This window comes from Chinchilla lanigera, unplaced genomic scaffold, assembly GCF_000276665.1.
Source record: "Chinchilla lanigera isolate Chin_1 unplaced genomic scaffold, ChiLan1.0 scaffold00096, whole genome shotgun sequence".
In the NCBI taxonomy this organism is placed as follows: Eukaryota; Metazoa; Chordata; class Mammalia; order Rodentia; family Chinchillidae; genus Chinchilla; species Chinchilla lanigera.
In genome coordinates, this window is record NW_004955497.1 from 7587496 (window position 1) to 7613875 (window position 26380).

General features: G+C 34.6%; 1 protein-coding gene across 1 annotated transcript in view; it reads left to right on the top strand.

The window, feature by feature from the left end:
* Pan3 (PAN3 poly(A) specific ribonuclease subunit) overlaps positions 1-26380 on the top strand; it is a gene marked incomplete in the record, with an annotated part of 146064 nt that overhangs the window by 87018 nt on the left and 32666 nt on the right. The window contains 1 exon segment of the mRNA XM_013505498.1: positions 24159-24406. Coding sequence (XP_013360952.1) covers positions 24159-24406 — 248 coding nt within the window.

Genomic DNA, 26380 nt, shown 5'->3' on the forward strand with positions numbered 1-26380 from the left:
GTTAGTATATTTTTAGTTACCAACTGCCGTTAAAGTTATAGTTACTATGGGGCCATAATCTTACTGCCTACTATTTGTGAAACAGTGATAACTTAAACTCTTGAAACAAATACTTCCCAAATGTAGTTGCTAAATATGACAAAAATTCACATCTTGGTTTTGTAACAGCAGGTCAGATTGGCTAGCATGCACTTCTCCACATAACCTATTAGGGACACAGGTCACATGGCTGCTCAGCATCTCTCCAATCAGCAGGAAGAGGGAAGGCATGGAGAAGCATGAGTGGACCAAGCTGGATCTTGCCTGGAAGTTTCTCCCATGAAGTTTCTCCAGACTTTGGACTTCATTCTTTTAAGTAGCTAGGATGTATTTCTCAATCTTCTTTAGATGCAAAATTGTAACAGTTGATCCCAGTAATCTCATGAATATACATTTTAAAACATTATTTATACCTTTTGTATTTACTTTTTAAAAAAACTTACCTCTTGTATCTACTTTCGAAACATTACCAAAGCAGCCACAGTAACTAATTCAGCTAGCAAAAGAAATCTTAACAGTATACTGAATTCTCCTTGGATATCAGGAATGTATAGTTTTAATTGTTGGAATGCTACATCTTCACCAGTATTCACACAGAATGATTGCCAAAATTCATAATTCTGTCTTGCTTCAAAGTACTTAGAGTCTTTTTTGTTGACTTTTATGCTCAATAATATGTGCCTTAATAATTATATTTAATCAGAGTACAGTTAATACTTTTTAGGTAGCAGAATTTCTGGAGCAGTCTGTTTGAATGTTATATAAATAGTAAGATTCTTAATCCTTTTCATTGGCCTTCTGCTCTAATATACTAGATTGTAATTCCTTGAAGGCAAGGTTTTTCTCTTGCCTCTCATTCTGTTAAAACAGTACCTTGTACAACCGTTCTCAGGGAAACTTATTGGAACTGTTTTTGAGTTCTTCCTGACTTTTTACAACGTCTTTCTTGTGCTGCTAGTATTCTTACCTTTGGTACAGTGACTGTCAGGTTTGGGAGTCCATCTTCATCACTGGAAGCTTGTTAAAAGCCAGCACTTGCTGGGTCCCATTCTCCAGAGTTTTAGGTCTCTGTGAGCCCAAGGCTGATGCTGCTACTTGTCACCGCACTTTAGACCTTTAACCAGTCTTCTCCACTTTCCTCTGAAACCCCATCCTCCTCTCTTAATCTGCCGAGGGCTAAGAACACAAATACACTTTGAATACTACTTTTTCTTTTAAAATAAGAAAAGGCCTTTGAATCAGGACTGGAATTGCTGCATGTGAGTAAGGCATTTGGCCTTTAAGTTGCCTTTCATCTGAGACTGGTTTTGTAGTTTTGCTTCATTTCTGGTTCATGTCTGTTCTGAATAACTGGTTATTGAATTCATTGTTACAGGGGTTACTGAAGCTCAATCAAGATCACAAATACAAATTGAATAAAACTGGGCAACAGGGATTTCTTCTACTTTGGTAATGTTAATGGGTCAAAAGTAATGTAAATTAATTATTATGTCACATTGTCAAATAAAGCTTTCAGAATACCTGAAAAATTAATAGCATAAGTAGTGTGGCTATTTAAATTTTAAACCCGCAATTTGGGAGCTAATAATCATGTATATTGTACTTACATGTTACATTTAGTAAATATGTTTAAAATGTGTTACAAAAAGAAAAGAAAAAAAACTTAAAAATTGACTAAATTGTCTTTAATGTTAGGAAGTGTTTGTTGATTTAATCAAGTATTTTTTCTTGAAGTAACTTAATTTTTGTTTTTAATTTGGTACAATTTTTTTTTCTTTTTGGTATCAGGAATTGAACTCACACCCTCATGCTTGCCAGACAGGCATTGTGTCACTGAGCTATATCCCCAGCTATTACAATCTTTTTCATTAGATAGGAATCCAAAATTAAATTTTCATTGTTAATGTTAATCTTACATTACATTTGTAAATATTTATAATTAACCTTCATAATCAGACATACTTACCTTGAAAATATGTTTCTTGTTTATAAACAAAACAATGTAATTTAGCACTGTGAACGAGGGACCCTGTTTAAGGTAAAGCATTCAGTGTTGCTTGACAAGAAAAGTAGTTCTTTTAATCTCAGAAAGTTAGTTTAGTAGCTAACACCTGTCTTTACCCCATTTTATCTCGAAATTTTTTTAAAATAATGTCAGAGTTACGATTTAAAAGATTGCAACCATGGAGGAGGCTAGGGAAATCCTATCATTTCAGGATGTTTCACTAAGTTTGGGGGCAGGTAGGTCACTGTTCTGTTTCTTCAAATATGATAACCACTAAGTAAGTTAACTTCATACAAACCAATAGGTAAAATTCCTAAAGTTACAATTAAAACCCTAACAGTACTTACTTTAAGTAAATGAGTTATTCACAATTTTAGGGATTTAGGTACTGCATTTTTTTTTTAACATGGTCTATATTTTAGTGATTTTTTTTTTTAATTACTTAATGGTAACTCATTTGGAAATGATGCTGTTGATAGAGGCAAGGCAGAATTTAGGTGAAAGATCTCTACGTGAAGACAAGGCAAGGAAAGTAATTAGTCTGTGATCTCCATCAAATACTACTAAAGAATATATGGTAGACTTATAATATGAACTGATGTATTTGTCTGAATTTGGGTCATTGAGATTAAATACATTTGTGAGGAAGTTCTCAGGTATTGCACCATTTTCTTAATGCTGACAGAGTTTCTCATATCCAGATAGTCCACATATCTTCTGTCACAAATAGATGTTCAGCCAAAATGAATTCTTGAAATTCTCCAATAGCTGGGATTTCAGGTGTGTGTCACCCACCGGGCTTGGTTGTGCATTTTGATCTCTTCTGTGGAGGAGAAGAAATTTTTGTGATTACTCAAGTGCATTACTTCTTAGTATTTTATAAATTATGTTCACATTCTTGGAAGTGTAACTTCTTGTCTTTGGAGGAAAAATCTATTGTGTGCAGTTTTTTATATTGTAGACTAATTTTGTGTTTTCAGCATTTAATCTATTCCCTGAAGATTAGAGTTACTTCACTATGTCATAAAATCAGAATAAAGTTGAAATTGGCTTTCTTAGTTTCACTGGCAAACATCAGCTTAGAAGATATTCTAGAAATTGACCTAATCTCCCAAATGTGAGAGTTCTGAGTTTTCTGTCTTTATTTCTATAAAAAGAATATAGTTGCAATGTAAAAACATTATTTCATGAAAAATAATTTAATAGAAATTTCTGTTTTCTTGCATTAAAGAAATTGACTTAGTAAAATATCAGCACATCTGCCAACTTTTTAAATATTAGCGATATTTGAAAAGTTTTTGTTGAGGGATTTTTATGTTTCATATATACCTCCTAAAGGTGTAACTATGTACTTATAGTTACAGGAAGTAGCATTATCCTTGCAAGAATTTCTTGAAAGAGCCTTTAAGCAGATGCCTACACTTGGTTTTATCATAAAATAATACTGTATTTAAAATCAGTGGGGAACATGACACCGCCCCCTGCCGAAAAAGGCCTATTTTAAACATAATTATGTATTTGTTTTGCCACTTGATTTTGTGGGTGTTGGAATAAGGTCTGTCACTGGTAATGTAAAGGGCTCTGCCATTGAACCACACCTCAGGCCTGTTTTGCTACTTTTTAGAAACTTTTAATACTCCTGTTACAGTGAGAAAAATTTTGTTGCCTAAGTTTACTAATGTTCATGAAATACTTAGGATTTACCTCATGGCTTGAATCATTAATACTAGAAAAGGCTAATAATTAAAATTTTACCAAGTTGACTTAGCCAGGCACACACCTATAATCCCAAATACTAGGGAGCCTGAAGCAGGAGGATTGCAAATCTGCAAGTTTGAGTCTAGCCAGGACAACTTGGCAAGACCCTTCTTCAAAATAAAAGGAGAAATGGGGATGGAGCTCAGCACTGTTGGATTCAGTCCCCAATAGTGTTCATCTTTGATTGATTTACCAAGTTTACACATGTGCGTTTCCCAGGGTGTATTTAAGTATATATTCTTAACTGACTCCCACCCTAAATTTACCAACCCAGTTTCTTACCTACATCCTTTTCCTTTTGTTTCAATGCAGTTCTGCACATCTATTTTAGTGAGCCTTTCCATTAATGTTTTTGTCCAATCCTAGTTAAGAATTAGTGCTGGTGGGGATATAGCTCAGTGGCACAAGCTCCTGCCTGGCAAGTGCAAAGTCTTAAGTTCAACCAGCACCAAAAAACAAACAAAAAAACAAACAAACAAAAAACTAGTGCTGTAAGAAAGTATGACAGTGGGGAATCACTAGTCTTTCTACAGCAAGGAAGAGTAGGGCTCTCTGCCACTCCAGATACTTTCTGTTCTGTATGCTTATAATTACAAGAAAATATTAACATATTGTCTTTAAGTTTTTCTTGTTTGAGGAATCTGGGTATGATTATTTTGGAGCTCTTGTCTCTGTATGCATATGAATGTATAATTTCTTTATATTACACAAAAGGTAGCAAGGATCCAAATTATTTAATTCATTTGGTCAGTTCCAGTTCTCTCTTCAGCTAATGGTACGAAAATCTCATCGTTAACTTAGAAGTATGTCCTATTTTCCCTGTGGTGCCTTATTTTAGAATTTATCAGTATTTTTCTACATTCTGTTTGCTGAGTTAAGGGTTTATATTGTCTGAGCTTTTACAAAATTAAGTAAACTAATCATCATTCTTTCAGAAATGTTTAAGCAAGAAGCTAACATTTATTTGCCTTTTTCCCTTTACTTTCCATGTCTAGTTTGTTAGGAATCCTGTCAGTCTGGCCTTAGTATTATATTGCTGGTGTGTTTACTTGGGTTTTTACTGTGCCAGCCTAGACCAAGCCGTAATTACCTCTTTGTATACTATTCGTATGGCCTGGTTGCTCTATCCTTCCAGTTCCTTTTCCATGGAATAGCAAAAGTAATCTTACATAGAAATTGCATCTTGGTTTTCTAATTGTTAATTAGTTACAATTACCTACACACTCTGTATTTAATCCTAATCTCTTTAACCTTACCCACTCACTCTTTCCTGGGAACTTAGCTCTGGCCTTACTGGAATGTGGCACGTTTCTTGACTCCTGTCCTCTGTGTTTGGGTCCCACTTATTCTTCTCATGGAATGGCTGGTTCTTTCTCTCTCAATCTCTGCCTCTCTCCCTCTCCTCTCCTCCTTCCCCCTCTCCTCTCCTTCTTCCCGCTCCACTCTTTGAGGCAGGGCCTCACTATATAGCCCAGCCTGCTCTCAAACAAGATTCTCCTCCCTCAGCTTCCCATATGCTGGGATTGCGGGTGTGTGCCACCATACTGGCCCTTTCTATTCTATTAGTTGTCAGCTAGAACGTCACAAAAGAAGACCTTAGATCAACATAAAGGAAATTCCCCACCATTATTTTTTATCATGTTACCTTGCTTATTTCTGTTTTAGAAATTACTGCAATCTGAAGTTTTACTTAAGTTGAAAGTCCTGTTTACACCCATTGGTACATTATCTCCCTTGTGACAGGAACCATGTCTAGATGCTTAGAAAATATTTTTTAAATTGAAGTAATTGAAAATTTACAGTAGTTCCCCTTGTCTGAGGTTTCCTTTTTGTATTTCATCTGCAGCTAGCTGCAATCTGAAAATACTAAATGGAAAATTCCAGGAGTAGTCATAGATTTTAAATTGAATTCTGTCTGAATGGTGTGAAATCTGCCTCCAACCTGCAGCCTTCCAGAAGGACGTGAATCATCCCTTGGTCCCGCATACGTACTCTGTACCCATTACCCGCCTGGTAGTAGCCATTGGGGTTATCATATTGACTGCCTCAGCATTGTCCTGTTTCAGTAATTCTTACTTTACTTAATAATGGCCCCAAAAGGTTAGTGGTGCTAAGAGCTAAGATATGCTAAAGAAAAGCTGTGAAGTACTTTTTTAAAGTAAAAAGGTGATAGTTTTCAACTTAAAGCATAAAGAAAACAAATCATCTGCTGAGGTTGCTAAAGTCTATGGTTTAAAAGGATCTTCTGTTTTGAAATTGTGGAAAGCAATTCATGGTAGTTTTGCTATCATACCTAAAACTGCAAAAGTTTTGGGCATAGTGCATAAGTACTTAACTAAAGCAGAAAAGGCATTAAATTACAGGTTCTTGGGTCCATTGCAGGCCCCTGAGGATTGAGAGAGAGGATATACCATGCTATTAAATAATACCAGATTTCTTCTTTGAATAAATAAGCCTAGTTCCTTCAAGTTTACGTTATGTGAGATCCATTCTATTATAGAATACACATTTTGATTTTCAAGACTATGTATTAGAACTTGGTTAGGCTTTTCCTCATCTCTGTGCCTGTGCTTGGGCCTTGCTTTGCGAGGGAAACTCCTCTTTTTTGGCATCTTGTCTTTTTTTCATTCATTGAGGGCAAATGCCTTTTTCCTCAACACCGTTTCTACTTCTCTAGTGTTTGTTAGCATCTTCTGTTCCTATGCTTTTATAGTGTTTTACGTATATACTACTCTTTTAAATTGGTTTGCATGTTATTTTATGCATATTTATTTTCTTCACTAAATTTAAATGTTTCTGGAAGTACTTTTTATCATTGTATCCTTTATGATATGCATGGAGACATACAGTAAATACTAAAATTGGAAAATCTTAAGCATTTTAGTGGACTTTACGATAGAGTGTGAACTGTGTGAAATCAGGCCCAGATGTTTTTTTAAGTTCTTAGACCCAGCTCAGTACTGCATCTCATGCAGTGGTTCCAGGAGGCCTTCTTATGTAAGTACAGATCAGAACCACTTAGGGTGCTTTCAAAATACAGATTTTCCTATCCGCATGTAAGACTTACTGAATTAGAAACATCAGATTTAAAGTGTTGGTCTTTATCTGTATTTTTAAAAAATTCAAAGGAGATTCTGACACATAGCCCTTTACTTCTAGAGCAGAAAATGTTCAAAATGCTAGAAAAATTGAAGGAAGGCAAAATGTATCTATTTGAGGATTTACAGTGGAAAACTTTCATGGGAGAGGAGATATTTAAGATGGGTCTTGAAGGATTGATAGGATTTCTTCAGATGTTTTAAACACACAGTTGAGAATACATGAAGTTGGTTTGTTTTAACCTGTGTAGTGTAATATACTCACTCAGTGAACTTTCAAGAAGTAATTTAGCCTGAGTTAGGTGAAGACTGAACAGAAAATCCCAGTTCGGCCTGGTAGTGAGCCACAGACTGGGTGCAGGCTTCTTTTTGCTGCAGCAGGCATTAACCCTTACGTGGTGACTGTGGAGAGGTTCACAGTTTCCTTGGAGGAGACGGGGCAAGGCAATGCCATTTGTAAACTGGTACTGTGTTTTGTTTATTTTTTACGGCAAAGTGTATTTTGGTACCAATGCATGTAACAGCCCTGAAAAAATGGTGGATTCGTATGATAGTTTGAACTGTCATTCTTTATTTCATAATGGACAGTTTTGTTTCATGCTGAGCTCTTAGTTGCTGCTGGAACTTAGAAAAACTTCATAGAAAATAGGATACAGAGTTTTCATGTATTTCTTAATGTTTTTATAGTTTTATTTGCCATTAGCCTTCCAGTATTTGACACAGTCATTGTATCAGGGTTTTTTTCATAGTGAGACCAGAAGAGACTAGTAAGAGAAAAAGTGGGAAAGATGGGTTTGAACATCCCCATCTAGCAGGAACAGGCAGTGACGTTAGGACTTAATTACCAGTTCCACCTCTGGAGAACCGGTGAGCCAGGAACACCAGAGCTTAATTAGTGCTTGGAACTGTGGTTTGCAAACTTTTTTTTAAAGCAGTAGAATTCACAAAGTCTAGATATAATCTCCAAATCTAAAGTTTTATAATACAGGCGAAACTGGCATTTACAAGGACAGGTTTGTTAGATTAACTCAAAAAGGTATTCAGTGAAAATAACAAGACTAAATGTTAGGTATTTTTTTCAGTGCAATAGCTTGAAATTGGTGGGTGAAAGATAAGAATTAGTCTTACATTTCTCAGTCTCCTTTATTTTGTTAATCATGGTGAAAATCGTGATTCCCATTGAAAAATTGTGCACTTACTCAGTTCTGAGTACTTGTGCATTTAAATAAAGGTTATTGCAGATTCAGTCTCTTCCAAAAAAGAATCATTGCGTCTGTATAGTGGTGACAGGAGAGCAGCCTTTTGAGGGCTAAATGAAAAAACCATAAACCAACACAAATTAAGTATGTTGGTGATAACAAAACAAAACAAATGCATACTAACTTGTGTTTGGTGATTTAATAAATAATGGAAAAATAGAGAAATTCAAATCAAGAACTTGGCATAACCTGAAACCTTTCTAAAAGCTTAAGATACTACTTAAAGATCTAGTTTTTAAACCCCTGACAAAGAAGTCTTCTCAGCAAGATGGAATTTACCAGCATAAAGTTAAGGAAACTGGGAGGGGTGCAGCTTTTCTCAATAGAGATTTCTCATTTGAACCACAAAATACAGGAAATTACATAGCTATTTGCCATTCTCCTAAAGATAGTACATACTAGGTACTAGTCCTTATGTAAGGTGCATGTCTTAGTTCATTAGTGCTGACTTCCTCTGAAACCCGAGTTGAGAAACCTGGGAAAATGAGGCATCTTGTAAAAAGAAACTATTAATTATGAAAATGTCGGATGACTATAGTCAAATCAATACAATTTTCAAGACAGTGGGTGGTTACTGCTATATTGTTCTCCACAAATCTGAGCTCTAAGACAAATTTATGGCTGAGAATAGAGAATTTTCCATATTATTACTTAAAAACGAGGGGGAAATTTCTGATCAGGTTGTAGTTTCACACTTGAGTAATTAACAACATTGATAAATTTTTAAAAAATCAAAAGTTGTATTGATCACTTTATGATTCTGTCTGCATAGTTTTGAGTAATGTATGAAAATCCTTTAGTGAAAGGACAAAATGACACTTCAGTTTTTTGAAATTAGCTTGAGCTCTTTGGTTCTCCTAGTATTATTTTCTTTTCTTTTTTTTTTTTTTTTCACTTCCCATATCATTGTAGACAAAACTCACTGACTCATAGAAAGTCTCCATTGCTGTGGTGTGTCTTAAAGCTCAAAAGCTGTGCTTGTTTGTTTTTTTTTTCTCTAGAGACAAGTGAAGGAAGGCGAGTCATTGTTTCACACCTGAAACAGAATACAGTATCATTCTTTTTATCATTTGAATCTGCGTATTTTCTCTTACTACTGAATGAGAGCCTTGTATTTAAGGAATTATGTAACACTTCACTAGCTTATTGAGTGTGCCATTAGGTAAAACTACTGTAAGACATGTTGACTGCTTCTGGTTGGAGACATTTAATTTCCTCCACCCCAACATACACTACAAAGCAGCTTTTCAAAGATAAACAAAACGAAACAAAAACCAGTTTTGGCTTTTATACTTGCCATTTATGTTCCGTGCATATTTCTTCTTCAGTGAGGAATCATAGATTGTGTGATGGTTTTTCTTGCAAAATTAGTTGGCTATTTAACATTCTCACTGTAACAGAGTAAAAACTTTAACCAAGAACTGCCTGTGGCCTATAAATGCCTTTGGTTTATTGGCTACTTCTGTAGTTCAAAGGAAGTAGAATTGTTTTTTGGACCCAATAAGTTTGTCCTTTCCACTTGGGTGTTGAAAGAGCTTATGAGCAGTAGCTGTTCTGATTTTTGTTGGTTGTTTTCTCTAGGGAACAAGCTACCCTCTGAGTCAGCACTGGACTTGAAGATAAATCCTACAATTCATGAAACTGACTGATTCGACTAAAGGATGGATAGTTTGGGCAGCGTTGGACAGCTCTATGAGGGGTCTGTTTGTTTAACTGAAGGGATTGTTGAGTTCAGCAACTTTTAATTCCCCAAAGCATAAGGGGTTGCTGTTGTGAAAACAGGGTTTGTGAAGGAATCAGCTCTGGCAATTGACATCATTATTCCTGTTGACTCTGTTTTCATTTTATCACCAAGTGCCGTGGGACAATTCTTCAATGTATAGACATTTTATTGCTACTTGTGGCCAGCAAGAATTTGTATGTCCTGAGAGGTCAGCATAGAATTTTTAATCCAAGTTATCTTTTTTTCACGTGAGGTTATAAATTTCTATCAGTTGAACCTTTTGGCCCTTGAATTATTTCTTCTTTGCAAAGGTAGAATATTTCTGTGACTTGAAAATTTTAGGATTAAATGGGACTTAATTTGATTAGTAAATATTTTACTAGGTTAGTGAATAATTTATACTTCAGTTTATGGATAATTTACTTTTTTGGGTAATGTCAAATATTAACCAAGTAACAATTTTTATTTTAAGACTCATTTTTATATCAGTCTTTGAGGAAATGAGATTAATGTTTAAATGGATTTTAAAATCTTAAACAGAAATTTAAAATGCTACAGGAAGGAAATATTTTTATACTTGTCTAGGCCAAAATTCACTACATGGAAATACTTTGTATTATCTTTTTGAAGACTTTAAAAAAAAAACAGGCTGTGGGATAAATATATTAATTTTATTTTAGTTATTTGATAGTATGATTTAAAATGTATAGGAATAGTGAAAATCCACCTCACCGATATTTATGTAAGTTCTTCTACCTTTTATTTTTTTAGCCTAGAGGTACAAACAGTCCTCTGACATTCACTTTGAAAATTTGGACTTTAGACAAGTGAGCTTGTATACAGTGCAATTTAGGGTTCATTAATTGATCTTATTAAGCATAATTGTCTTGAGTAAGAATATTTTTAGCTACTTTCAATTATTTGCAAAGCTGAATTTGAATGAACAGTGAAATGACTATGGAAATGATATGGAGACTAGCACTATTTTAGCTTTTACTTGGTAGTTTTGCTGACATTTGGGATTGTAGAGTGATTTATTTTGTGCAGTCTGCTCTGGGGTCCAGCCCACAGTTAGGGTATCACACATGCCTGATGGTGCTTGTCTAGTCGCGTCTTTGTTTGTGTCCACTTTAAAACTTTCTTTTTCTCACTTGGTTTGTTTTGCTTAAATAAGATGGCGAGATGTACACAATTTAAAATTTAGTAAAATGTCAACATTTTAAAAAAAAATCTTGACGGCAAGATCTTAAAGCATTATTGCCATTAGTCTCACTGGGCAGAAAAGTGACCAAAACTATAAATAAAATTTTTTGTATCCCTGCATTTTAAGATGCTATTTTTTATAAAATGTACCCCATCAGTTTAATACTATCCTTTTTGTGGAGAAAAACTTCAGATTTAAAAATTCTTTAAATTTTAATTTAAAGAGAGAGAAAAGCTGAAATTTATTCATACTGCTAGGTTGTTGAAAAACATTAAATTCTACCCAAGTCTTTAAATTCAGAAGCTCTTTGGCTCATTCTTGTCTATCGTAGTTATACATAGCTTCATAGTAACTTGTTTCTTTTCAGAGCACCTAAACCTTTATTTCCGACAGTATTCTTTTTAAGCTTATTGCAGAATGCCGGAAATTCACAGGTAAATGTTTTGAGCTTGTCCGTGTTACCTTTAACTTTGGTACTTTAGGATGTGTTCAGAGTTTAACTGTTGTGTATTTTATCACATTTTCCCTTTGTATTGTAATTTTGCCTCCTAAGGGCATTATTTTGCAAAACCACTAGGATTTAAGGTTAGGTTAAATTCAGCAGCATGAGGGTACTCTACAAGGCTGTATTAGCTCTTCAAGGACCTGGATTAAGTCTCATTTCTCTCATTGCCGACTAGCAGCAGACCACGGAAGTATGTCTAGCTTTCAGTTTGTAAAAAAGAAGGGAAAAGCTTAGACTGCTTCTGGCTTACAATTGCACATTTTAAAATGTTCTTTATAATTCCATGATAAAAGATACATAGAGTGATTCTATGGGGTGATTATTATGAATGGAGAATATTGACTAAGGATTTCTAAGTTTAGGATTTTAAAATTTATATATTCTAGGTTAATAATGATAGCATTAATTTGTTCAATCAAATACTGAAGATTACTTGAGAAATCCATTATTTTTAGGTAAAGTTACTAAGTTTTCAGACAATTTTTCTATATTTCCCAACTGGATGAAATAATTGTATTGTGGGGAAAAAAAGTGAAGTTGTACATCATGAATCATCATTTATTTTGTGTGTCCCCCGCAACCATTTCTACCACTTCAATACATTTCATTTGATTGGCAGTGTTTTCTCCAGCATTTAGCTTATCAGTCTTTAAAATCCAGCTTTATCTGTTAAAAACATGAATCACAGCGTTGCTTTTTAAGTTTCTCTCTTCTTTTTTTAATTTGTTTTTTTCTGTTTTGATGCTAGGAATCAAACCTGGGGCCTCTGCACATGTTAGGCAAGAACTGTACTATTGACTTACCTTTTAAAAGCTAGTGTTACCTTTTAAAAAGCAACATATATGCATATGTTTTATGTATACATACATTTATTGTAATTGTAAGTAACTTTCTAGATATTTTTAGGATTATTTCTTTAGGATACTTTGCACAACTAGAATTTCTGTGACAACAGCTAAAAGTATTTTTAAGCTATTGGAATCAGGGGTAGCTGTTTCTATACTGCACACATGAAATATAGCTGATTATCTTCAGGGTTCATCTAAAAGTGTAAGAATTATCAACTAAGAATAGGGTCTTTTCATGTGCTTTGAATGTTTAAATAAGTAAGCTTTTGAATAACCTCTATAATTTTAGTATGCCAGAATTTAAAGTGTGACCTTTCCTAGCTACTGTTTTTTCTGTTTACTGTTAATAGCTGAAATTTTATTCTACTGGATAAGATATTTTATTTGTGTCTATACATAGCCCGTATATTAGAGATATAGTTGATGAAACACAGTTTCAGATCCTTCCTATATAAATTATATTTTATCTTGCTACATTTCTCAGCTATGGATTATATATCACTAATATATGTAACTTTTTTAGATTGGATAAAAGTGGTAGAATCAATATAAATTCATTGCCGTAATTTAAGGAAGTGTTACTTTTCTTTTTCTCTTCCTTAAGGCACATAATCAGAAAAGAAAAAAAAACACTTGCCCTTCTTCGTCTCTATAGCAATATTTACTTCAGTGCAAAATTACAAAAGATAGTGACTGTACTGGAGACAGTTCAAGGTATCTGTGCAAAAATGAGTTCGTGGACCAATGACTGCTGTCCTTAAAGGTGCAGGCTTGTGAAGTTGGCTCTTGCTGGTGTCTTAAGAGTCCACAGTGTTCCCTAACTGATGCACTTGGGTGATTTACTTTGCCTAAATCATTTATGCAGACAGTGTGCTTTATGCTGCACACTTGCTTTCCTTCTAGAAGTTTGAAATTCTCATATGTGCTAGGCAGATGGTGCCTACATGACCAGTCCGAAGTAAAAGCCTTGAGCTCAGGGTTGCTAATGTGATTCTCCAAGCAGGTTGCTAGGTGGCAGGGTATCTTCTGTGTGACTCTTCATGAAGAGGATGGAGCAGTAGGGAGCTCCCTATGAATTTCAGTAGGGAGCTTCCCTATGAATTCTATAGCTGTGTCATTTTCTCCTGAGACCTAGCCATCTCTGCTTATTTTATTGCTGTAGTAAATCTTAGCAGTGAGTACAACTACATGCTGAGCATTGTGAATTCTGGCAACTTTCGGAATGTGGGGTGGTTTGGGAAGCCTCCAGGAAAGATCTTTCATTTGGTGTGTTTGAGACGGTTTCAGTGTGCAGTTCAGGCTGGCCTTGAACTCACCTTGTAGCCCAGGCTGGCCTTGAACTCACATTGATCCTCCTGCCTCAGCCTCCTGAGTGCTAGGATTACAGGCATTCACCACTATCCGTGGCTTCAGTGAAGGATCTCTGTTACTAAATTTACTGAAGAACTTTAAGGCTTATGTTGTAAACACCTTTACTTACATACTAATAATCAGGGTAGGGCGAGTTCAGTGCATTTGTGATACTATTCTGTTAACTTTTTAATGTCTTACTTCAGGAAGGTCTTTCCAATAGATACTCTAGGCTGCCTTTGTTTGACAGGCTGCAGCAATTGTAAATATCTCCATGGTATCCTGACTTTTAATTGTCATAGTAATTACACTGAAATACCTTCCTCAAACTCAATTCCTTCTGCTAAGAGCTAGTGACGAGAGCAGCTAAGAAACTTAGCTTGTCCCTGAAGCACTCAAACAGCACATGGAGGAGAAAGTGTTCTGAACTCAGCTTTGGAGTTGACTTTTTGTTCTCACATCTTGACCTATCGTCACGAAAGTCAACTTGGAGAATGTATTAATGTCTGACACATTTATTAAGACATGTTAGAATTTAGGAATATACACATAGTGTCTGTGTTTGGGGCTTTAACTATGTACTGTGTGTGATTTTCTCTTGGATAAATCCCTAAGTATTTGCTTTTAAAAAGATAATGCTGCTGTTTGTCCTCCATTCAAGTACATCTGTTACCAAGATATAGTTAAAATTTTTAATCAAAATGCTTCTCTTCAGTATAGTTAGACCTGATAATTTATTATTAAGGGTTTAGTTTGTTGAGGTTTTGTTAAAATTTTCGAGTAACTAGGTTTATTCAGGCTGTAGTAATCTGTAAGTAGCAACAGTAGAATAATCAGACTTATCTCTGTCAGGAAAATACCCTCTACTCCACATTCTTAGAAATTCCTCTTCCTTTCATAGTGGTGGGTTGTCCGCGTTTAGTGATTGACATCTCTGTGGCTTAAGTATCATTTAATTTTCTGCTGCTCCCAACTTTGTGTTATACTTAGTACTTCTGGGGAGTGGCATTTGTCTTCCTGACAACTTGATGATCATAGCGGTTGATATATTTAGGCATTTTGGTGGTTGTGACCAGAAAAATGAAAAACTTTACCTCTATACCTTTAATGAATTATTTCGGCGCTGGCATTGTGCCATTGACACGTGCAGACAGCAATACAAAGATTTAAGGTGTATTTCTTCCTTATAAGTTGAATTCCATGTGTTATTTGCAGGAAAAGGTCAAGAAAAACAAAATCATGTGACTCATTTCCTAGTGTGGGTATCAAGGAAGCCTTTTACTGAGTAAAAAGATATTTCGAAAGGATGAAGTAGAATTTACTATGAGATCATAGTTTAGAGAATTTAATGTCTGCAAGGGCTGTTGGTCATATTCGCGGGGAAGAAGCAGCTTTGGAGACATGGATCCTGCAGTTGTGTTGAACTTTTAAAGAATTTGAAGGGAATTCTCATCTTTACACTGTTGTCGTCCTATCCATGAACATGGATCTATCTCTCTGTTTTGTTTTCAAATTGTCTTTAGTAAATTAACTTAAAATTTTCCATAAAATTTTACACATTTCTGTGTTCAGGTCTTAGGCATATTTTGTTAGATACTGTATAGTACTTACTAGTATTGTAATTGATGTCTTCGTAATTTTTATTTTTGGTGTCTTTAATAACAGAATTTTTGTAATCATTTCTTGTGTGTAGATAATACGGTTAACTTGTTTTTGTACTTTGATAGCTTATTTCTAATACTTTGTGTATTGTTGTATTTATAAAATTATATTTTCTGCCAGTGATAGTTTTATTCTTCCCTTGCAGTATTTTTTTCTGTTGTCTCCTATGGGATACTGCTCTGTACTGAGATGTTACAATGATGTGGTTATAGTTAATACTTCGTCTTACTCTTGATTTTAAAAGGAATATTTTTCATGCTTTTCAGTTTTTGAAATATCTTCACTCTGGGATCTTAGATGCATTTGTTTCTGAAAAGGCAGTCTTTTTACTTCTGATTGAAGAAAATATTACTTTATTCCTTGAAATGGCTTTAAAAATAACCTTTCATGAGGCATTTATTCAGTGACTCTTGGTGGGCCACACATGAACAAGACAAATTTTCATTTTTATGGAGTTCACGTTTTCATTTTTTATTTTATGATGACTGTTTATTTGAATTTTTAAATTCATATCATAACAAAAATTTTTAGCTGATAGTAATCACTACATTGCCATTTAAAATACGTGAAAACTGCATTGGCAGTATCTCTGTCAGACAGCCTTTCAATAATTGTCTAGTTAAACTTTATGTTACTATAAGAGACCCAGTGATAAGCTCGTTTTAACTTGCATCTCTTTATCAGTACACAAGCAATTGACTACTTGGATAATTTGCCCACTTTCTGTTAGTGGCTTTCCATTTTCTTAAGGATTTTGAGAACACATATTATACAGACTAACCTTTTATTAAATGTTGCAAATTCTTTCTTGGTTGTTTGGTCTGTAGAAAGTTTTAAATTTAAATTTTTATTTAAAATTTTAGTCAGAATATTCATTTGAAATTCATGTGAGTGATAAATGCAAGGCAGATTCATTTTTATTGATTTTCTTCTAAATAACCATCTGTTTATATCTTTCTTCATAATGATGCCTAGCGAGTTGTCACATCTGAATAATGGGTAGTCCATCTTTTCCTTTGAAGTTTGAAATACCATCTCTGTTGTATTTTTATATGAATGTAAGGTCAGTTTTGGTGTTCTGCTCTATTGCATTGATCTGTTCATTCCACCAGCTACCAAACATCTTTATTGCTGGAGTTTTGATTACTGTCTGAACTTCTGACTACTGTTACCACTCCATTTCTTTCTTGCTTTTTTTCTTTGATCCATAATTTTCCTGTCTCTTCTCAGTGATTGCTTTCCCATACAGATATAATTAACTTGGCTTATTTTTATTAATTGTACTCGTGTTCTGTTTTTAGATTAGTTTAGGGTAGACTTGACATCTGTAAAATAAATGAATATGAATGTTCATTTTCCTTTGTTCAAGTTATCTTTTATTTCTGTCAAAGTTTAAATTTTTCTTCACACAGAGCCCGCTGGTTTCTAATTAAGTTTATGCTTAGATATTTTAGCTATGTATTGTTTGTTAATGTAAATGGGTTCTTTTTGTGTGTTTAATTTCACATTGTACCCCCAACCCCACCCCACTCTGTTGTTAATGGAGTTTTCTTGACCCTCTCTTCCTTCCTTTATCAGTATTTGAATAATTATCTTTGTTGATACAATTCATACATAACAAAATTTATCCTTTCAAAGTGTTCAGTAAATAATAGTTACTCACAAAACCAGGGAACCATCACCACTAATTCCACAACCTTTTCTTTAGCCTGAAGTGACACTTTGTACTAGTTAGCAGTCACTCCCCTTCGTCTCCTTTCCCCAGTCCTTGAAAACCACTAATCTACCTTCTTATTTCATAGATTTGTCTATTTTGGATATTGTATATAATATGTGACTTTTTGTGTTTGATTTCTTTCATTTAATGTTATCCAGGTGCATCCATGTTGTAGAATGTGTTTTTTTTTTTTATAGGTGAATAATAGTCTACTATATGGGTGTATCATATTTTGTTTGCCCATTTATTAAATGATAGACATTTGTATTGGTTCTGCTTTTTGCTAATTATGCATAATGCTGCTGTGAACAGCCCTCCCATAACTGTTCGTGTGGACAGGTTTTCATGTCTGTTGGGTGAGATGTTTAACAGTTTGAGGAACTGCTAAACAGTTTTTCAAGGAAAGCGCACCACTTAACAATTCTGCAATATTTGAGAAGTCAATATTTGAGAAGTCCAGTATCCCTGATCCTTACTCATGCTTATGATCATCCATGTTTTTGTTTATAGATATCGTAGTGGGTATGGAATTAGATGTGTCATTATACTTTTGAGTTTTATATCCCTGGTAAGAGCGTCTTTGCATGTACTTACTGCGGTTTATATGTCTTCTTCAGAGTAATGTTTGTTCAAATTCTTTGCTTAGTTTTTAAGGCTCTTTGTTTTTATAGAGTTGTAAGAATTCTCTGTTAGACCTTTATTGAATTTGTGGATATTTTCATGCATTCTTGTGTTGCCTTTTTTTTCTTTCTTGATAGCTTCCTATGAAGTATAGAAAGTTTAAAATTTTGTTTTTTAGATTATATCTTAAAGCATGGTTTAAGGTTTTTATTTCTTTTAGGTTTTGAGGTCTTTTTTTTTTAATTTTAAAAATAAAAGAAGGAAAACATTAACAGACAGACAGCCTTTTACAAAATAGCAAAAGAGCAGTATAGACAATACAGAGTTACAAACAAAGTGGTAGGAAATTAACAATGCTTGTTGTATTACGCATTGATATCTTCAAAGTGATTTCTCATGAAAACAGATGGAGACATGCAATATTGATCAATCAAGGACTCATTAACAGTTTCTTTCAGCAAAGAAATAGAAGACAGTAGATAACTATGTTAACTATCCTGTATATACATACATACAAAATTTCTCCTTCGTTCCCTTCTCTTTTCCCACATCCCAGTTGCCCTTTACCCTTGAGCGTTTTCCTGTCATTTCACAATGTCTATCAAGTAGTTTTTGTATATTTATGATGTGAAGTAGGTGTTGTATGTTGCATATCTTTTGTATCTCTTAAACACGTTCATATTTTGAAAATTTGATTTCCTCAACTTCTCTTTATTTCCTGTTTCTCTTTTTGATTGTACAGTGGTATCTTAGTTCATGGACTTAATTTGTTCCACGATTTTGGAAAAGATGACTGTGTTTGTGTTTGTGTGGGAAAGATGGCCATGGTCATGTTTGTAACCCAATATAGAGTTTGCAAACAAACAAAAAATTTTACCAAATGCCTTTGTTTGTGAACCAAAGTGCATTCATGAACTGATGTACCACTGTATCTACTTTGTCTAAGGGTTTTTCCTTTAATATTAATACTTATAATTTTTTACTCTTAAAGAGCCTGGTTTGCACTATTCTAAAAAGTTTTTCTTTTGTGATATTTACTACCTGTCTTATCTTTCATCATTTTAACAGTGGTGTGTTTTAACCTGTTACATTCTTTGTTAGCCAAGGTTCTTTGTAGGTAGGATGCTAATTCACTTTGTGGGTAAGGGTACGTGTTGCTTTTTGTGTATGGTGTTAGGGATTGAACTCAAGGCCTGTGCGTGCTAGGCAAATGCTCTACCTCTGACATATACTTTCAGAGGGGCCAGGGATATAGTTCAGCAGCATAAGTGCCTGCCTGGCAAGTGCAAAGTCCTGAGTTCGATTCCCAGTACCCCCGCCCCCCAAAAAAAAGATATACCCCCAGGCCTTGCTGGTTTTTTGAGACAGGATCTCATTAAGTTGCCCAAGTTGACCTCGAATTTGAGATTCTCCTGCCTTAACTTTCTGAGTAGCTAAGATTACAGTCTTATGCCAGCCAGTAGAATTATTTGGTGGGGGGAAGTTCCTGTGTGCTCTGGGTTTGTAGAAGTATTTATCAAAACAGTTAGGTTTTTGCTTCATCTAGGTATCCAGGGGTTTTGCCAGAAAAAGTGAAATTTTCTGTTAATTTCTCATTAGTAGTCCTATAACGTAGTCTCGTGGGTATTTTCTCTTACTTATACATGCATGGGATAGGCATGGGGTTGCCATTTCTCTGATTTAATTTTTAACTGACACATCAATGTTTTAGGAGATATAACTTGATACATATATACATTGTATAATGTTCAATTCAGGGTAATTAGCATTCCCATTTCCTCAAATGCCCCAACCTGCAACCCTCTTCCCATTTTCTTCCATCTCTCTTCTGCAGCTGGGTTCCTTTTTTTGTACTATGGACTGGTAGGTAGAAATTTCTGTTCCTACATGCACTGTAATGTAGCCTTTCCAGAGAACCTTGAGTTTGTTTACAGAGGGGTTTTAGTTCCATTCTCCACATTGTATGGACTCGCTGCTCCAGTTCAATTGTACATATGATCATTAAAGCCTTAACTTTTACACAGTACGTTTGAGTTAGATTGAGATTCCCCAAACCTCTGCAGCATACCTCTTGATTTCAAATTTGGTTTAGTTTTTTGCTGTTAGAGTGGTTGTTTGTATTTCAGCTGTATTTTTGGATTGGGGTAGTGTGCATTCTCTTAAAGTTCCATATATTCATAGCATTGTTAGCGGATGAGGAATGGCGTCTGTTTAGTCTCTTTTTTTCCAGAAATACCACTATGCTAATTAGGTGTTTATATTTAGGAAGAGTGTGGACTTGCCTTACTTTAATTTTGTGCTTACTTTAATGAATTTTCTTTCCTTTTTTGTTTGTTTCTCTTGGGATTCCAAAAATAGAATTATGTCACCCTGAAACAACACTACTTTTGCCTTGTAAATTAGCTTTGAAATTTCTTTCGTCTCATTTCTACATTTTGTTGATTATTCTTGTTAGTTCCTCCAATGGGTATTTCTGTAATATTCCTCACTTTTCTGTAAACTCAGTTCTTTTAAGCATTTTTCAAATGTCCTAAGGCAGTTAACTTATCATCTATGACTTAAATCTGTTTGCATATTTAACTAAGAAGTTTCACTGCAGTTATTAATGTGATGCCACCAAAATGTTATTCTAACAGTAAATGACAAAAGCAATACAATAAATACAATACAAAGGTGAAATTTCTTAGGTGGGGAAATTTTAAATACAAGTTTTTATTCTTACAGATTTTATAATGCTGATCTTCTGTATGTTACTGTATTTGATTTAGTGTTCTGTTGATTGTTAGTTTATGTCAGGTGTTGTAATATCTGCTGGTAGTCCTTCACCTCTGAAAAGTTAGAAGTTCTGAGTAATGATATGAGGGAGATGAAATTTCTAATGAGGAACACACTATTATGTTTGATACATATTGTTATTAATAGAAAATCTTCAGTTTTATTATATCAAATGGATTCTTTAAACCTGTTAGGAAAATACTCCTGTGGTTAAACATTGAGAAATAAGCAATGGGAAATGTCATTTTAAATTAAGAATCCTTAACTTTGAATCAGCTTCACTTGATTTGAGCAGAATCTGTTCGTTTTAATTCAGCACCCATATTTTTAACTATTTGTTTCTTTAGTATCTTTCTACTTCTTCGTGCTATTTATAATTTAATGTTTTATGTAAACACTTAACAAGGGGTATCTTGTCATCATAATGCTAAGTACAGAATATCTTTCTTCAAGCCAGCATGAGAATATCTTACTCAGTTCTTTAACATTTTTAGAAAATATGCCAGTGATACAAAGCTATGCCTTTTGTGGTTAAATTTGGTGTTTTAGTAATTTTGTAGTTAACTTCATTATTAGCTACCTATAGAATTTATCTTCTTTATTGGTGATGCTTACTACTGAACATTATTTTATGTTGAATATTTTAAAATAATTCCAGTTAGCCTCAGCTCAGATATATGAACTGAAATTTTAGTGCTGCAACTTTCTATTAAAATAGCGTCATAAAATTAAAAATTCCTGAGAGAAATCTTGATAGTTTAAATTCACTGTGTATGAATTTCCTTTTTAATCAACCTTAATTTATTTCTGGTAAATATGTTTTTATATAGTCAAGCTTAAAGAGAGATCGATCAATCTATCTATCCATCCATCCATCCATCCATCCATCCCACCCACCCACCCATTCTGAGGCTTGAATCCAGGAGCATTCTACAACTGAGATAATTCCCAGCCCTTTTTTAATTTGTTATTTTTGAGACAGGGTCTCAGTAGGTGGCCTATGCTGGCCCTAAACTTGCAGTCCTCCTGCCTCAGCTTCTCTAGTAGATGGGAGTACAAGCATACACCACCATGCCCGGCAAGATCCTACCTGTTTTTATAGGTTATACGTATACCCACTGTGGGTAAGACTCTATCATGCCATACGCTGTACCTTTACTTCCTAGTATATATACCTCAAGTAGTCGCGCTAAAGCCACTAAAAGTGTTATGGATCCCCTTTCTGTTCTTCCTGTAAGACTTAGGAACTGAGCAACTGTATACAGTATTGACTAAGAGAAATCAAATAGACCTCAGTTTAGATCTTGACTCTTGTTTGCGAATCTGTATTTGTTCATATGCTAATCTTTTCATTTCTAATTCTTTTCATTTCTTTTCTCCTCTGTGAAACAAATACTGTGTACCTACCTCACAGGGTGGTTGTGAGGACTAAGTAGACTGCTGCATGTGGAGCACTTCGATTAGTGCCTGACCCAGAGAAAGTACTCAAGAATTGCGCTATACTGCTGGCTGTTACTTAATGTAAAGACAGTAAACTAAATTGTTCATCTTTGTAACTTCACCAGTTTAATCTTGGAAGGGCTTAGAGAGTAGTTTTAGGAAAAACCTTCTAAATGCATTTTGTATTACAGAAGTAGAGTGTATTTATACTACTCTAATTTTCCTCACAATTTTGATTCACCTGCAATTAAATGTTTATTATAAAAACAGAGCTCTGCAACTATTAAAAAAAATTAGGGCTCTATCTGTAACTTGACTTCTTCATAAATACAATTTTTTTTAAAAAAGGCTTCAGGTTTTTGAAGTTTCTCTTTGATATGTGGAAGACATATCTGAAAATTCCTGGCCTATGTCATGTCAGTGCAGTAGATTTTTTTGTTATCGAAGCAGGGAGTACTAGATTGGGAGTTTGGGGTTTGAGTTTTGGCTTTGCTCTTGACTTTATACGTATGTTCTTGGTCAAAATAATACAACATTCCTTTATCTAAATTCTGATCTGTGCTCTGATGTTTATAACCTCACCCATCTTACCTGCCTATCCACTTTAATTGCTCAGAAAATAAGATGAAACAATTATGTTGAGGCTCTTTAAAAAGTACAAGGGGCTATCCAGAGGAAAGATAAATGTTATTTCTATTTCCAGCTTATTTTTTATCCACCTGCATGTTTTCCAAAAAATAATGTTGATGTTATGTGAACTATTAGAAAAAGAAATTCAAATCCCTGTTAACCATACTTCTGTGACCAGAGGCAATGTGATGACTTTTTTTCTTGGATTGTGAGGTGGAATATTACTTCAGTGCTTAAGGCCTTTAGCCAGAAAACAGTTCCTGGGTAAGCTTGGTTTTTCAGGAATTGTAATTATAGCTCTAGCTAGCTTTTTAAAAATCTTTGCTCAGAACTGATCACTTCCATTAAGCCTTTCATTAACTCTACCTGATAATTAATTTGCATTTCACCCACATTTATGCACATAGCTTGCAGTATATTAATCTCTGAGTGTTTTTGTAAGTCATTTTATGTCTTTCACATGTGATTTAATCTTGTTTTCTCAGCTAGCTTGGAATCTCTGTAAGGGTAAAGACGTGTCCTTTCCCGTTTTCCACTATAGGTGCATTACAAAGAGTATTCTACTTATGATGGGTTCTTACTGGTTGTGGTTGAGTAAACATTCATTCATTGGAACTTAGTGGTATCTGTAGTCCTTTTTAGAAGTATATATCTCCAGCAGTTTTCAGTAAACATTAAAACAGTACATACCTACTTAAAGGCAAAAAGGCATCAAAAACACACTGTGTGAATTTTTAAGAATATGATGTTTAAGCTACTATCTATTTGAATGTAGTCTTAATTTAGCTTCTTGCCTTTTCAGACAATTTTCTTAATTATATTTGGCTGAGAGAAATTTAGTAGATAATTTGAGTTTTTAATGCCGTAACAATTTTGGGGAATCTGACATTTGTATTACTAGTGACAGTTGAAACGTTTCTTTCTTTTTTTTCTTTTTCCTTTTTTTTTTTTTTTGGTACTGGGAATCGAACTCAGGATCTTGTGCTTGCCAGGCAGGCGCTGTGCTGCTGAGCTATGTCACCGGCCCCATGTTTCTTAATTTTAAAAAAAGGAAAGACATATTATATAGAGTCTCGGTTATTGTATTTTCTTCTCTTACTAAATTAATTTATTTTTAGTGATATTTACTGTTGCAGTTCTGATGTAAACTTTTGATATAGAGGAGACTTTCTTAGTTTATGTTTGTGATATGCAATAATCATATTCATTTGGGGGAACTGGAAAATTAAAATATATATATATCTTGATGTTTTTTATCTCCTTTTCCCCATGGGGGAAGACTGTTCTTGCAGTAAATTCGTTAATTTCTTTGGAAATGACATATCAAAAAAACATTCTTTATATTTGCTCTAATCACAACTTCCCCTTCAACAAAGAAAGATAAAATGATATTACTTATGCATTTAAAATTTGCTAAATGTGATGTTTCTTCCAAATGAATGTTTGCATTTTATTTTCCAGAGTGTTTTTTCTCTTTAAAACCAATTACTCCTCCACTAAGAAATTTCTTTACGTTTTCCTCAGGAATGTCGTTGTCTGCTGGATCTTCCCCTCTTCATTCCCCCAAGATCACTCCCCATACTTCTCCTGCTCCCAGAAGAAGAAGCCACACTCCAAACCCAGCAAGTTACATGCTGCCTTCTAGTGCCTCTACACCTGTTAATAATCCTGTTTCTCAAACTCCGTCTTCTGGTCAGGTGATTCAGAAGGAAACTGTTGGTGGGACGACTTACTTCTATACAGACACAACTCCAGCACCTGTGACTGGAATGGTATGCCTGCATTAAAGAGGGAATTATAGTACTCCTAGGCGAGTTCCTTCTTATTAATGAGGAAGCTTCCCTCCTTCTTGGACCTTTATACTGTGATGAGAAAAAAATAGTTCATTTCTAACTTAGTCTTCTCATCTGTTTAAATTAATCTGGTTCTGCCTTGCTAATAAATGTTTTAGACAAATTTGGTTTTAATCAGAAATTAGATTATACTCATGTTCTCATTTAGTATCTTGTGGCACGTTTTACATGTAAGTTAGCTAGTAGTTAAGCTAACAAGAGCTGACTTTCATTTATAGGTATGATGCAGGTGTATCTCTAGGAAAAGGTGGAAGAAAGTAGACATATTTTGTCAGTAGTTGTTGAAAGCAAACTAATAATAAACTTTTGCCTCAGATGAAGACGTAAGTTAACAGTTAGCTGTTTGGGTAGTGGAATGACACATGATCAGGGCCTGCAAGGAGTTGCTGAGGAGTGAGAAGATTCAGGCCAAAGGGAACCGTGATTGTGGACAAGGAAATAGCTATTAGAGGACTGATGATGGGGAGAGGGAGAAGAATCATGACACAAATAGGAAGAGGAAGAGCCAGAAAAAAACATGAATTCAAAAACCAAGAGAGGAAAGAACATACCCAGAAGAGAAGATTCTTCTCAGAGTGAATTAGTGATGTCATGAGAGAGAGAAAAAGAACAGGAACCAAAGAGGGAGAAGAGAGAGAGTAGTGAGATGTGGAAGAAGGAAGGAACGTCATGTTATATAATTGTACTGTTTTAGGGATTGTTTTTGCCCATATTTGAAACATGTTTTAACTCTAGAGAAGTTAGTAGATGCAGAACTCTTGAGTAGGAATTCCAACTTCCATTAAAATAATAGAAGCTGATTTAAACCATAGCCATTTGACAATTACAGATGATAGATTTATATGAAGACCATGTTTGGAAGCTGATAATCTAGCTCAGGGGGAACTTACTTGTCTAGTTTCTGTGAGGCTCTCGGTTCCATTCTTAGTATTGTCCTCCTCCACAAGAAAATCTGACAGAGAAGCACATTTGAATTTCCATAAGGAGATTTTTATCCCCAAATAAATGAAAGATAGTTTGAGGGGAAAGAGAACAGGTTACCTTTTTCTTCCTAAGAACCTAGTTCTAGGATGGTTTTTGACACTGTTCAATCTGTGTGTCAGACTGTCTCCACAGTTGTAAAATGAGGGTGTTAATACACAACCTCTTGAGAGATAAATGTGAAAACATGTAGAAATTCTTGGAATGCATGTAAAATAGTTTCAAAAAACTCATACCTTGGGAATCAGAAATCTTTTAGAAGTTATCATAGAATGACTTTCCAAATTGAAGGTCAAATAAGTAAGATCTTGGTATTTTTAAAGATACTATGCAAGTACTCCTGTTCTTTTGGTTTTTTTATAGTTATTTCTATTTTTATTATAGTTCACTGTATACTTGTAGAAAGGAGTTTAGGTTTCACAATACTTTCTCTGCTATTTTATAGAGATTAAATATGGCATGCTTTCTGTTTTCCTCTTCACCCTTTATGCTCATGGCAAGACTGAGATAGTTAAGACAAACTATGCTATCTGATGCAAGAAAACAAAGTGAGAAAAAGAGTGTTATTCTCCCTGCAGATACAAGTTAAAGAAAGTCTTAGAGTTATTGCAAAAATCACTTCCCAGGTGAGATCCTGAGCAGAATAATCATGTGAGGGTAAAGAAAACAACTGAACTCATTTTCAAAAGAGAAAAAAGTTTCAGTTGCAAAAGTGAAGGGAAAAAAAGAAAATAGGGTGATGGAATGAGTCCAGTTGGAAAGAAGCAACATAAGCTGGAAACGGATTTAGTAACTTTATTGTTGTTTGCTTAGAAGGTGAAGTTGTAAGTGCATCCTTCTGTTCACCTGAACTGCTCACCTAGCACAATCTGGTCCTGTCCTTTGGTGGTTGAAATGTTCAACTGGTGTATA